The sequence below is a fragment of the Pongo pygmaeus genome, chromosome 5 (genome assembly GCF_028885625.2).
Source record: "Pongo pygmaeus isolate AG05252 chromosome 5, NHGRI_mPonPyg2-v2.0_pri, whole genome shotgun sequence".
In the NCBI taxonomy this organism is placed as follows: domain Eukaryota; kingdom Metazoa; phylum Chordata; class Mammalia; order Primates; family Hominidae; genus Pongo; species Pongo pygmaeus.
The window spans coordinates 3,191,669-3,206,382 of NC_072378.2; the positions used below are offsets into that span (position 1 = coordinate 3,191,669).

Here is a 14,714-nt window from a genome sequence, read left to right on the forward strand (position 1 = left end):
AACAGAGCCCACTGCAGCAGATGGGAGGAAGACAATAAAAAAGGGTAGGCAATTATTGGCTTTTAAGGCCAGTAATTCCAGTGGAGGCTTTCAAGGCTGGTAGGCAAAGGTGGTTTACATTTCTCACCACCAATTTTTTAACCTGCCCTGTTACGCCCAGACTCCTATATATATTAAGAGGATGCAATAATAATAATAGCAGTGACCAATATTTAATGAGTACTTATAGAGCAGGAATGTACTAAGCACCTTAATAGTAATATAAATGTGTAAATAATTATGATGATCATAGCAGTTAATATACATCTGGCACTAAGTGACAGGCACCGTTCTAAATGTCTCATACATTAATTCACTGATTCCTCCCAACCCCATTATTGACCACAATGACTCACAGCTGGCGAACCTGAGGCACAGAGAGATTAAGCGACTTGCTCAGGGTCACACAGCTACTAAGTGGCAGAGGTCCAGGCTCCGTGTCCAAGCCTCCCTTCAGACTGCCCCTCTATGCATATCTTTTCCGTGCGTTATTTCAGTCTTCAAAACAACCCCATGAAATAAGAACTATTATAACCCACTTTTTACAGACATGAGAAAATGCGGGCTCAGAGAGGTGTGAGGCAGGCTGGAGGCAGCACAGCCAGTCACTGGGCCAGCTCTACCCAGACTGCAGAGCTGGAGCTGTAAGCGGGAAGCAGAGCACCTTGGGACCACCATCCTCATGCACACACGTACACATACATGCACACACGTACACATACACGCACACACATGCACACACATTTACTTCTCCAAGTCCCCTGGATGTCTTTTCAAAAGCTATATAATTTGTTTTTAAAACTGTGTATTTCAAAGAATTTTTCTGAGGTTTTAGAATATATTTAAATAAATGAATGCCTTACCTTGCCTATCACTAAACCTCAATATGTTTCTAAAATTAAAAAAAAAAACAAAACCCGGCCCTTCTCACATGGGTCAGCCCTGCATAACTGGAGCTGTTCTGGAAAGACCTTCTCTGCCACTTCTCCCTTGTCAGGTGTCCTCCTGCCTGGGACAGGCGGGAGCAGAGCCTGGGGTGAGGGAAACAACCCTGTCTGACCTCTCCACTCAGGAGTATGAGTCGCCAAGAGGCTATGCCCTGTTCTTGTAGCCTAGGAGAGAACACTGGTGCAAGCCAGCAGCAGAGGAAGTGGCAGAGAAAATCTGCTGGGGTGGGGATGTGGGATGGAAGCTGAGGGAAGACAGGGGCCTGCTGGGGAGAGTGGGTGAGCTGTAGCACCAGCCAGTATGACCAGCTTTTGGTGGCAAAATATTGAAAGTTGCTTGTTTTCCTTTAATGAGCAAGTATTTATTGCATGCACCAGGGTGCCCGGCAGCCTACTTGGTGCTTTGGAGTGCTGTATCTCTAAAGAGTAAACAAGGAATAGGGGCCAGGCAGGGGAAGACAGGAGCCAGGTGTGGCAAGAGTCGGCCACTTCAGGTCCAGGCTCTGACATGAGCCAGTGGGGGTCAGGGGACCGCAGTTCTGTCCTCTATAGGATGGGCTGCTGAGATATGAGGGTGGAACCATTTACTATCACAAAGTGCTTGTCATCTGTGCCTGGTACAGTGGGAAGCACAGGGAAGCATTTGTTAGATAAATCAGCACCCTTGAACTCCGAAACAGCTAAACCCAGCAAAGGCTGCCACAAGGGAGGGGGCAGAAAGGCTTCCTTAGGAGATAGAAGGAAGAGAGCTGCCCACTCCATCCTTCTCCAGGGAAACTATTGCTCATTCTCCGCTCCTTAAGGCCCTGCTAGGGCACAAGGGCTGTCCTGGAACACGGTTGTGCTGTGGGAGGGGTTTGGACATCCAACTTTGGGACAAGAGCTGGAGGCGGCCCCAGCAGAAGAGCTCAGTTCGGGCAGTGGTGGCTGCTGAGTGGCCTCTCTGGCAGGTGGCCTTTTCCCATCTGTTGTTGCTGGCCCCCTGCTGCTGCTGAGGTCCTCGTGACACAGTGAGCAAGAACAAGCCTCTTGGGGAAACCACACCTGCACCCTTGCAGTACATCTACTACCAGGGCAGGGGTGGGGGGCAGTACCACTAAGCCAAAAGGTAGGTGCTTTCTTCCCTCCCAGGCACCTGAGCAAAGGAAGCTCAGCTCCAGTGAACCCTTAAAGCAAGGAGAAGACTGACTGCACGGGCAGAAATTTGGTTTTCATTGTTGACTAAACAGTAGCAATACAGGGTCACATCCATGATCTACTTATAGATAAGGCGAGAATATCAGCATGGAGGGGGATGGGAAGGAACAGAAAGGAAGAAAAACAGCATTTATAAAAAGGTAAAAGTATCATTTTTAGGGTAAACATCTCTCTATCCATGGAGCAGTGTTTTTCAATCTTGACTCAACATTAATTCCCTGGAGAGTTTTTAAAAAAACCCAGTTGCCCAGGTCAAACCCCCTTTACCAGTGTTTAGTGTTTTTCCCCCCCCCAAAGCTGGCAAGTCAAAAGACTTAAGGTTACCCATAGTTCAGAAAGGCATATTGGACTGATACTGAGCAGGGGTGAGCAAGCTATTTTCCATAAAGGACCAGATAGTAAATATTTTTAGCTTTATACCATACCATCCTGCTGCATCCACTCAACTCTGTGTAGAGCCAGAAAGCAGCCACAGGTAATACCTGTGTAAATACACGAGCATGGCTGTGTTCCAATAAAACCTTATTTACAAAAACAGACAGTGGGCCTGATGTGGCCCACAGGCTGAAGGTTGCCTACCCCTCACCTAGAAGAGATAGGGGGACTTTTCTATATCCCTTCTTTAATATCTCCAAATTCCCTCCTCCTAACACAAGACCCCCACCTCCCTGCAAATCCATTCATAAAAATTCATGTCAGAATAACCCCGTGGGGTGGCTAGCAAGAAGGTGTGAAGCCAGACTGGCCAGTGGATTTGCAGATTTTTGGAGCTGGGTGAAGGGCTCATTCCACTCTTCTGTCTACTTTTGTGTATATTTGAACGTTTTTCCAAGACAGAAAGTTTAAACAATAAAATTTTTTAAAAAGAGAGGAAAACCTTCTCAGACAGAACCACAAGCTGCAACTAGTGGGAAGTGTGGGGATCGTGTGTCCTGCCCGGGGCCAGGCCTTCAGGAAGCATGTGCAGACGCACCAGCCCAGGGCGCTGTGCAGAGGATACTCACGACCAGTAGAGCAGCATGAGCAGGAAGGGGCAGATGATGAGGGCCTGCAGCACCTGCCAGTCCCGGCACAGGGCGGCTAGCCCGGGCATGAGGAACTGGCCCGCCATGGCCACGAAGCTCGCCACCATCGTAATCATGAACCGTTTTCCAGGGGGACACAGCTCTATTCCTAGAACACAGAACCAATGAGAGAGAGATGAGTGCTCAGCTCGACAGCCCGAGGAGTCCTGAGTGCACCTGGGCCAGTGCACTGCTCAACCCACCAATGACTGAAACTGTTTTCATCTGTTGCCCACAAGTGCCCTATGTGGTGTGCCAGTGTTTTACGGGCGCATTGAGGCTCCAACTGGGAAGGGAAGTGAGATGGTTGTTCAGGGCCATAGGGCTAGCCGATGACAAAGGGATGCTATAATTCAGAGGAGCTTAGCTCAGAAACCAGGAAATGGTGCTGCCTATGGGACAGATCGCCCATTGTTCCTGCTTCCTCTGCTCTCCAGACGTCACTGAGCTTGCTGTCCAGCACGTTCCCCTTGTGCCCATCCTGTCGCCATTCCTTCCTGTCCATGATGCTGTATTGGGGCCATCTTGACCTCTAGACAGGACACCAGGCATGTCCATATACTCACTACCACCCATATGCACCACCCACCCCTTCTTCTGGTTCTCACTCCGGGGCTCCTTGAGCACTCTGAGTTCCAGGCAGCTTACTCACACTGTGAGACAGAGGGAGACTGAGCTAAGTCTCAGCTTGTCTGTTAAACAAGACAAAAACCAACAATAAGGCTGACTCAGATCATATAGCAATGACCCTACCAGAAAGCCCCTTCTCCACATGGGAGTTCTGTGGGCCACTGCAACACGGGTGAGTCATGCATCCTTTCTCTGTCCCTACTGGACACCTCCCTCTGGGCAAGGCTCATGTCTAATTCATCTTTGTAGCTCCAAAACAAAAAAGTGTCTATTTTCAACAAATGCCCACTGATTAGAGGGGGACCACGGCCCCTCTTATTTGCAAGAATCTATTCTTTTACTTTGACCTTGAGTCAAAAAGATGATCAGAAAACTTTAATCTGTGGCACCCAAGTGACAACCAATACAGACCTACTACATGAATCACCATAATGAAAGCCCTTTATAGTAGAAAAAGCAGCTGGGTTTTATATATATTATTTTCCCTACAGAGCATGTACATTTATTTGTGATTCTCTGGCAATATGCAGTATTCTCTAAAGGTTTCTTGCTTGCTTGCTCTTTTAAACATAAGGTAAGAAGAAGAAGGGGAAGGAGGAACAGGGGGAAGAAGAAGAAAAGGAAGAAGACAGACCCTTTGGAGAGAACACTTTTCATGCCTGTGTGTTGGAGGCTGTTCGGATGGTGGGGTTCATGGATGAGTTGTGACAGCTCATCTGCTGGCTGTTTAGAGGCCACTGCAGAGGTAGGAGGTCAGAAGGCAATAAGGGAAGCAGACTAGAGAGAGAACAGATGAATTATGCTTGGCTACAAGGATATTACCAGCCCTAACAAGGAGAGGGCACTATGCCAGCCAATTCCTACAGCAGCTCATCTGCTGGAAAAAAATAATAATGCCATCAGAATTTCCATTGCTGCTCAGCCACAAGCAAACAGATCATCATCATAGCTATCAGTGAACAAGAGAGAAACCAGATTTCACTGATTATTGCTTATAAAGAGGTTTCTACCATTTAATTAGGAAAACAAGATTAAATGGCTCACTCTCAGCCATTTGCTGCGATGCTGTTCCTTTTGGTACCATAGGTCAGGTTCACTTAAAAGATCACTACCTGGCAGGGTCCAGATCTGGCATTTCTGCTATTACAAATAATAAAGAAAAATAGGTCTTTTAAGAAAAGACTAACAGTTGTAGGTCTTGTTTTCATTTATTAAGCACAAGCAGTAAATTGGCTGCTATGGAAACCAGAAATCTACATTAGTCACGGTAAATTCAGTGTTGGAAGCTCAGCATGGGCTAGTATCAGATAAGGAAATTCAGCATTTGGCCATCCAGGTAACCTTTAAACAAAGTCAAAGAGATAATGTGGAAACAGCATGATGGCATCATATCAATGGTTTGCTGGTGCAGCAGACATATATTGCTTGCTGTTTTTCTCTTCAATACCTCTCTTTAGTGACATGATACAGTGAAAATATCTGCAACTACACTTTTTTTTACCAGAGTCCCCCTTTGGGATGTCTAACCCCACATCCTAATCTACACTGATGTGATGTCACACAAGGGATCACGAGGCCACTTCCCAGACCAGGTTCTAGGTTTGCAGTTGAGCAGGGAAAATGGTCCCTTGCTGGGCCAGTCTGGCTTCAGTCTCCCCTTGCTACAAGTGAGTTGCTGTGGCTGACACATCTCTTACTGTGACTGTTAATATGACAATTATTAAATGGTCATAGTTTTTCTTCCAAAGGTTGTCTCAATCCTCTCCTGTAAATAAGTGGTCGGTGTGGCCCCTAACTCTTTGCTGCCTGAAGTGTAGTGTGTGAACCTGCTGTGTCGGTATCACATGCGAGCTTGTTAGAAATGCAGCATCTTAGGCCCCACCCAGACCTAGAGAATCAGCATCTGCATCTTAATGAGCTCCCCAGACAACTCCTTGAGAAGCACTGGCTCACTGTATTTCTCCAAAACTGTAAGCATGTTTTGCCTCACAGACGTATCTGTGGGAGCTGCAGAAGTGGAATAATTTTCTGACCTCTCCACTCCTTCTGTTTTTGCTAGGAATCCTAGCAGAGCCTTGACTTTATTTCATCAGGTAGAAAAATGCAGAGCACTCCAGCAGAGACTTGGTATTTTAGCATTCCTGCCTAGGCAATGGAAAAACACAGTGGCTTGATGTAAGGACACAGGTGTGGCCATCTGCAGTTAACTACCTTTTTTGTCTTGACTCACCAGAAAATCTTTCCAAACTACTTGAATCTAACTATATTCTGAAGGTGGCTATAAAGATGTTTTTGTAAAAGAAAGCAATGATTAAGAAACTGCAGGCACTTGAGGATTGCCATTAATCACAAGTTTCTCTGGAAGATGACAAATCAGTTTTTTTGGAAGTGGGAAAGGAAAGAACACAGGAGGACATTTAAACCTTGAGTCCTGGCATCCATCAGGAGGGACGGGGACTGCAGGTGGATCGTTTCTGCTGGGCTCTGCAAGCAGAAGCATTTGGTGCAGCAGCTCCCACACCTTGAAGATGGTTCCAGCCGCCTGGCCAGGGCCACTGGCCTTGGGCTTGAAAGGCAGGGAATGATGTCCCCAATCCAACTGCCCCTTCAGGGCCTGACTACTGTGGAGAGTAGATCACTCACAGGCAGGCGTCCACGGTGCCCGTGGAAGACCTTGGCTGGCAGCTGTGTCCCGGTACTTGCTAGAATCAACTTCTTTGCCAATGGAACCAAACTCATATCCTTTTAGTAGATTTTCATTTATGGGCAGCAAGACTCCCCCTGATTATGTAAAACATTTAAGGGCCACAAGAAAATATCTTGGGTGATGCATCAAAGATTCAAACATTAAACTATCTCAAGTGGCCAGCATGTAGCACTTCCACTGCTGTGGTTAAAAGCCTGGACTCCGTAGCTAGAGTGCCCAAGTTCAAATCCTGCTCCTGGTACATAGCAGCTGCGAGCTTGGTTCAGTCAGTTAGGAGTTCTGCGCCTCAGTTTTGTTGTTTGCAAAATGGGGTGTTGTGAGCACTAAACAGCATACAGTGCTAGAACATAAGTGCTATGTGTTATAATCTCGCGCATTATTTTTCCAGATTTTGGAATACTTGCATATACATAACGAGATATCTTGGGCAAGGGACCCAAGTCTAAAGACAAAATTCATTTATGTTTTATATAAATCTTACACACATAGCCTGAAGGTAATTTTATACGAGATTTTGAATAATTTTGTGCATGAAACAAAGTTTTGACCGTAAGCCATCACATAAAGTCATGTGTGAAATTTTCTACTTGTGGTGTCATTTAGGTGCTCAAAAAGTTTCAGATTCTAGAGCATTTCAGATTTCAGATGTTCTGATTAGGGATGCCCAACCTGCATAACAATATAATTAATGCCAAGTTGCTCTTTGGTCTCATTCGACATGGTGAGATCCTGTCTCTAAAAAACAACCAACCAAACAAACCACTGTTCCTTTTTCCCTAACACCTTAACAAAGGATGCTTACAAGCTACTCTTGGCAACTAGATACACTTTGTCGATAAGCAGAGAAATTACTGAGGGTTGTGAGAATGAAGTAGTACGTAGCTGAGACTGAACTGAGGCATCTGGTCAGTGAATCAACAGGGACCATGACTAAGTCTGAGCACAGAGGCCACCTGGAGGCTGATAGAAACGTGGCGTCGTTAGGGGGCTACAGCTCTGGGAGATTTGCTTTTCGGAAGTCGTCAGATTCTTACAAATTTTCAGGAGGAAAAGCACATTGTGCTTCCCAGGGTAGACACTTCATGTGACGGAGGAGGAAGGCCTGAGGGAGTGGGGTGTGGGGGTTTGATGTGTCACGTGGCGGGGCTGCAGTCACAGGCATTTGCTCAAACAGGAACCCTGGTGCTGCCGGGAGAGAGCTGACTTTGAGCGAGGGGCTTCTAGATAATTTGGGTGGGTCTCGCCTCATCTGTTGAAAGACCTGAACATAGGGCCGAGGCTTCCTTGAGGAGGAAGAAGATTCCACCTGTGGAAGGCAGTGCCCGCCCCCGTGCCCTGGAGTCCTTGAGGAGGAAGAAGATTCCACCTGTGGACAGCAGTGCCCGCCCCCGTGCCCTGGAGTCCTGAGGGCTGGCCCTCCCGCTGGCCCCTCATGGATGTCAGCCTGGCCACCCCTCACAGTCGTGTGTGCCAATTCCTCACAGAAAATCTCTAAATAGATATTGCAGAAAATCTGTAAATAGATATCGCCTGTTTTCTCTGGTTGAACTCTGAGGCAGAGGTCGGGGGTCCTGCGCATCACACAGGGTCACACGAGGCCTCCCATGAAGCCCATCTCCGAAGCTGCACCCCCTCCCTCCCCTTCTTACCCCCCATTCTCTCATCCTGTCCCTGCTTCTCTTCCCCGGCCAGCCTGGACCAGGTTGCAGCCTCACAGGGCACTGCCAAGCTCAAGGGACCATCTGTCAAAACACTGCAGCACCCAGGGAGGAGCCCCAGGGAGCACGCAAAGGTCCGAGCTGTGCTACTGAGCAGGGCTCGGCCCCAGCTCCAGTGGCTAAGGCTTCTGCTCACCAGAAATACCAGGGGTGGCCAAAGTTTTAACATTCTCCCCCCACCTCCCTCACCCCCCACAAACACACACACTGATCTAACTGTTCATTGGATTCAGTGATTATAAATAAAATTTTAAAAACCTTTTGAAGCCAATCTTTGAAAAAAAAGGCCCATCATCCCATAATGCACAAATGAATAAAACACAACACTTATTCTTCCTTAAATATGTTTAAGAAACTCTTGAATGCTTGTGACCATAGAGAGAATATACATTTTCTTGGGATTGCTAAGTGCTCCTGGCTTCTCTGAAATGAGAGTACAGGATTTTTCTGGACTGGAGTTGGCTAGTAACAAAGGAATATATTAAGTTGACTGACAATACTTAAGCCAGAGGACAGGAATTCACAGAATTGTGCCCGCGGAACAAAGCGCGCCATGCAGGGTACGGGATGAGGCACCCGCTCTGGCCTAGCAGTGGGGGTTAGATTCCTCCCCGGCCTCTGCTGGGTGGTGTGAAGTTACTCAGCCGCTCTGAGCCTGTGTCCTTGTATCCAAGGTAGAAAACGATCGTACCTACCACATGGGGTGGTCGTGAGAAAACGACACTCACGAAGCACTCGAGCGCACCTGGCTCATACTGAAGCCACAGAAGGCTTCCTAAGTGTCGCCGGCCTCACAGACACGAGGCCACCCTGCTAAGCTGCCCCGGGCACTCTGCAGGCCCAAGGCCACTCTCGGGACAGGGCAAGTCTGCACAACTCACTGGCAGAGAGAGGTGAGATGGGCTCAGGAAAGGACAGCGTCTGCCCACACTGCTCAGGCTCCCAAATTAAACACAATTCCTGGAACAGGCCTGCGGAATGAGAAGTCCATCCAGAGGCCACTGCTGAATGGCCCGGCCATCCTCTCCCAAGGGCAAGCCTCTGCGAAGGCCGACTGGGACACTAAGACACGGGGGCTTGGGGATCCCACTGCCCAGACCAGCCCCAGAACACACAGGATTCAAAGAGGCCACTTCTCCAAACCCGCTGTCCTTACAAGTGGACCACCCCTCTCCTCCCCTCTTCCAGCCCTCCTCCATCATCCAATAGACTAGAAGCCCATTTCCACCAGCAGCGGGAAAATGTGGAAAGGAAGGAGGCGCAGTTTTCTCAACAGAGACTGGAGGGGTGGCCATGCTGCCTGCCTCTCTGGGCTTCCTCCAACCTGGTTCCGGCTCGGCCCTAGGCTGCGGACGCTCATCTGGAGACCACCAGAGTCCTCTGAAGACAGCCCCATCATCCTGGACTGCGCCCCTCCCTGGCAAAGTGGGGAACTGCAGGGAGCTTCCTCTTGCTGGCCTCACCATCTCCCAGACCACCATAAGAACCTCTCTCCTCTTCCCGCACCCTCCCTCCTTCCTGTCACTCCCCAAGTGGGCCTGGAAGTGAACACACCACTCAATAATTACTGCCACAGGCAAGGATGCATGGCCCCCAGAATCCTGGAAAATATACTTTGGGACATATGATTGTGGAATTCCTTATTATAGCAGAAGGGCCTGAAATTGCCAGTCATGGAGACCCAAACAGCATTTGAGGGTATGACTGTTAAAGGTTGCTATTACAGCTCTACATCTTCCCTTCCGCGTGGAAGACGTCCTCTTTCCTCTTAACTTAGGATCTGCCAACCCAAAGTAATGGTCAGAAGAATCTGAAAGAGTAGTTTTCTCCATTTAGAGAAAGAGAAAAATTTAAAAAACAGAGAAATTTTAAGTATTTCTTACAAATCACATTCCAGTGTCTGCCAGACATGTAGACACAGGCATTAAATGCTCAAATGCAGAAATACTGAATCAACTACCAATTGAATACCTATCACGTCTGCAGTACTAGGCGAAGTAACAGCTCTCACTTGCTGAAAGCTAAATGCTTTGGGAGGTATTTTTCATGTGTTAAATTCATTTAATCTGCACAGTGACTGTATTATGTAGGTATTGTTTTTAATGCTCATTTTACATGAGAGGACCCTGAAACTCAGGGTGATTAAGTGACTGGTCCAAGATCCCACAGTTAAGAAATAAACAAGATGGGAGTTGAAGCCAGCTTCCCCTGTATTATCCTGTATCTCTGCTGCAGGCAGAAGCTGTCTTCAGGTACGGCCTCCTCTGTGCTCCACCAGAATCTAAGCTCCAAGGAGGGAAGGGCTTCTTAGGTTTTGCCTACTGCTGCTCCTCAGAGCCTAGGACTGTGCCTGACACACACCAGAAGCTCAGATAATTGTCGCATGAATAAATGTGAATGTTTTTTCCTCCCTAGTTCAGTCACTTTACCAGTGCCCCCCAGTCAATGAGTCACCGTGGAAGAGATTGGCCAGTGACTCTGTAGAAGCCGGCCTGGCACCCTACATGGGAACTCATCAAAGTCCACATCACGTTCTATATATTCATATGTGGATAATAATTTGAGGAAAATCAACCATAAAACCCAACATGAGCCACAGAGTTCAGTTTCCTTTCAGATTTTACTACCTTCTGTTTTTTTCTTTAAAACTAACATTATAATGACTCAAATGAGGAACAGGGATTTGAATGCTCAGCAGTCTCTTCTGTTTAAAAACAAAGACTGATGCTCAGCAGCACATGCTTAAGAATTTAAATTAATGACACTTTCAGTCTCCTAGTATTTAAAAACAGCAGAAAAAGCCAAGGAGAGGAATGGCTTCAAATATCAGAATCCCCTCCCAACCACCGGAATTCTTGCATTTCAGGTCTGTTGTTCATTTTCAAGCTAAGTGAAGGAGCAGAGATGGGACACGGTGGCTTTAAGGTGGAGAGCACAGTTTACCACCCAGGTTTTCCAACAACCAGTTCCAAAGCGACAATTCCCAATCTTCAGTTTTTCTGGTGCTATCCATTCTACGGATCAAAATCACATGCAGTGAGTGACCATGTTTGTATAATTATATCACGCTTTTGAGCAAATGGAAGCCTCACGGGCCTTCAGATTTGAAACCTCCGAGGTGTGTGGCCAAACAGCCGAGCCCTAAATTACTTCAAGCTCTGTCCCATAACAGCATGCTCTCAGTTCCCCAGCTGTCAGAGGGCAGGGAAGATGATCTGACTTTTATTTCTCATCATCAGTGTCATCATCAATTGTCATTATTTTATGAGCTTGACAAGCGATCAGGGAATCAGGGGCTGGGTGTATGGTAAACAGAACAGATCTCAATACCAGTTCATAGCATCATTACTGTGTGACATCTAGTAATAGTAAATACATTTTACTCTTTGGCATAATACTCCTAAATAGAGAAGAATTATTAGCAACTTAGTCTTTCCAAGTAAGTCTTCCTTTTCTCTTCTTCTCCCATTTTCCCATCTTCTCTTGCATCTGGATTTAAAAACACTTTTCTTTTGAATGTTCATATATTCACAAAGAAGAGAGAATCATGTCATGAATATTTTGGATATGTTGCCCTTTTGGTTCTTCTGCCTCTTTCTCTCTCTTCCCTGTAATATTTTAAATCAGATTCCTGAAATCATGTCATTTTACTTTTAAATACAAATATGTCTCTCCTAAAAAAGACATTTTCACATCTAACAAAATTAACGATAATTCTTTAATATTATTCAATATCTAGTCTGTGTCCAACCTACTGAATTACTTCAAAAAAGTCTCTTTATCGTTTTTTTTTTAAATCAGGATCCAAACAAGATCCACCTATTACATATCTTAATTCTCCTTCAATCTAGAGCAGACCTCCCCCCACCCTCTTTCCCCATGAAACTTGAAGAAACCGCTGGTTTTATGTGACTTTCCTACGATGTCGTTCACGTGTTCCTTCATGCCCTGTTTTAATCTCTAAACTGGAAGTTCCACCTAACGTCTAGTGAGACGTTTTTGGTTCAGGTTTTTGGAAGAGGGTATCGCAGCTGGTGCCTGTGTGTCACAGTGCTGCCCCGCAGGTCACCTACTGAGAATGACGCTACCACTGATCCATGGAGCAAAGCGGCGGCGCCTCAGCCTCCCATCCTAGAGTTGTTCGCCAACATTTTCCCTAAAGGTTTAGTTAAGGAGTGCAAAATGGTGATCTGATTTTCTAATTCCATCCTTCACTGTGCACTGTTTTCACCTTGAATTACTTTGGAAGGAAGAACTTGTATTCAGCAACAAGCGCCAGCTCTTTGCCCTGAAATATGGTCAGTTCAGAAGAGGCAGCATCATAAAATCACAATCACTCTGGGTGATAGATAATTTCACACCACACGTCCCCCTCCAAGGGCTCCTGTTCCACTCAGAGTGAAAGCAAAGTCTTTCACAGTGACCCATGTGATTTTCACCCCTCCCGCATCCCTCAGACCACATCACCTGCCCCTCCCGCATCCCTCAGACCACATCACCTGCCCCTCCCGCATCCCTCAGACCACATCACCTGCCCCTCCCGCATCCCTCAGACCACATCACCTGCCCCTCCCGCATCCCTCAGACCATATCACCTGCCCCTCCCGCATCCCTCAGACCACATCACCTCCCCCTCCCCACCCCATTGCTCCACTTCAGCCACACTGGCCTCCCTGCTGCTCCTCTAACCTAGCAAGCACATCCCCCTTCTGGGCTGTGCACTCCCTGTCTGTCCTCCCCAGAAAGTTGCATATGTCCCTCCTCCTTTTCTCAGGTCTTTAAGTGCGATCTTGCCCAGAAGCTTTGCCCTGACCATGCTATATAAAATGGTAATCCCTGCCCTCTTGCTTCCCCATGTTGCGATCACACAGAGGAGAGTGCCTCCCAGACAGTGGTTTGCAAGTGTGGCCTCAGACCTGCAGCAGCAGCCTCACCTGGAACCACCACCTCGGAAACACAGAGTCAGGACCCGTCTCAGTCCTACTGAGGTTGGGTCCAGCAATCTGTGTCAACAAGCTGTGCAGTAATTCTGATGCTGGCTCCAGTTGCAGAACCACGGCAGTATACTTTGCAAATATTAGCCACTGAATCCTCCTCATAAGCGGATGAGGTTGGGAATAGTGATGCTGCTGCTTCAGGGAACACCCTTTGAAAAGCAGTGTTCTGAACACTGCAGAGTTTTATACTTCTCAGCCCTGAGATCCTATAATTAATTTTTCCATTGTAGCATTAGCATATTAAAAATAAAACAAAGCAAAGCTGCTTTAGAGTTTATAATGCCTATTGGCCTACTGGCCTTGGGGTAACTGGATGTTGGCTGTTTTTTTTTTTTTTGAGATGGAGTTTCACTCTTGTTGTCCAGGCTAGAGTGCAATGGCACGATCTTGGCTCAATGCAATCTCCACCACCTATCAAGCTATTCTTCTGCCTCAGCTTCTCAAGTAGCTAGGATTACAGGCACCTTCCACCGTGCCTGGCTAATTTTTGTATTTTTAGCAGAGATGGGGTTTCACCATGTTGGCCAGGCTGGTCTTGAACTCCTGATCTCAGGTGATTCACCCACCTCGGCCTCCCAAAGTGCTGGGATTACAGGTGTGAGCCACTGCGCCCAGCGTAGATGTTGGCTTTTTAACCAACAGCAGGCATGTGACTTTTTTTTTTTTTCCAATGAAAAAAAAGAGTTCTTCCAACATCCAAAGGGCAAGGCAGGCAGAAGCACAAGAAACCTGAAGTTGCAAAGAAATTCAAAATTTCTCAGCCTATTTCAGATAAAAGGAAACTCAGAGAACACCCACCAGGGTTGGCAGAGTCAAATGCCAGGCAGATAACGAACGTGTGAAGCCCGCCGGGTGCTAGGGGCGGAGCCTGTGGCACATCGCCCGGTGCTTGCCCAGTTTAAAGGCCTTTAAATTCAATTAGAAAACAAAACACTGTCTAGGTCACACAGAACATGAGCAGGGTCAGGGTCTGACTGCACACTGCCAGTCTGCAGCTGCTGATCCTTGTCCAACCTGCTTATTTTATTCAAGGGGAAAATAAGGTCACAGAGTTAGTTGGTAGCAAAAGCAAATTGTGATTTCCACACCAGGGGCTCTCTGGGTCTCTCACCACATTGCGTTTGGAGAATACAAGTCCCTGGGATTACTTTTGGGTTTTTGTAAAAATGGAGATTACAATAAAAACAAAAGTTGACGCTGACAGAACATACAGCAGTTAAAATTAGCTTCCTCCTCCTCTACCAAATGAGAAAATCCTTTCGTGTTCTAGTCAACATAATGGCACCAGCTAATGAAACAAAGGGTCAGATCAGGCCATCACCTGGAAAGGGATTTTCAAGAAACAGTTCTGTGATTGAGGAAAATACTAGCAGGTGGGAGCGGTAAGAGGCCTTCCTCTAAACCCAAGCAAAACG

At 46.9% G+C, this 14,714-nt stretch overlaps 1 protein-coding gene across 7 annotated transcripts in view; it reads right to left on the minus strand.

The window, feature by feature from the left end:
* The window catches only part of SLC22A23 (solute carrier family 22 member 23), a 187,993-nt gene that overhangs the window by 51,339 nt on the left and 121,940 nt on the right, over positions 1 to 14,714 (minus strand). For all 7 annotated transcript variants that reach the window (XM_054491067.2, XM_054491066.2, XM_063665773.1 and 4 more), the window contains one exon: positions 3,188 to 3,356. In XM_054491067.2, the coding sequence (XP_054347042.1) occupies positions 3,188 to 3,356 (169 nt within the window). The remainder of the gene's footprint in view (positions 1 to 3,187; positions 3,357 to 14,714) is intronic.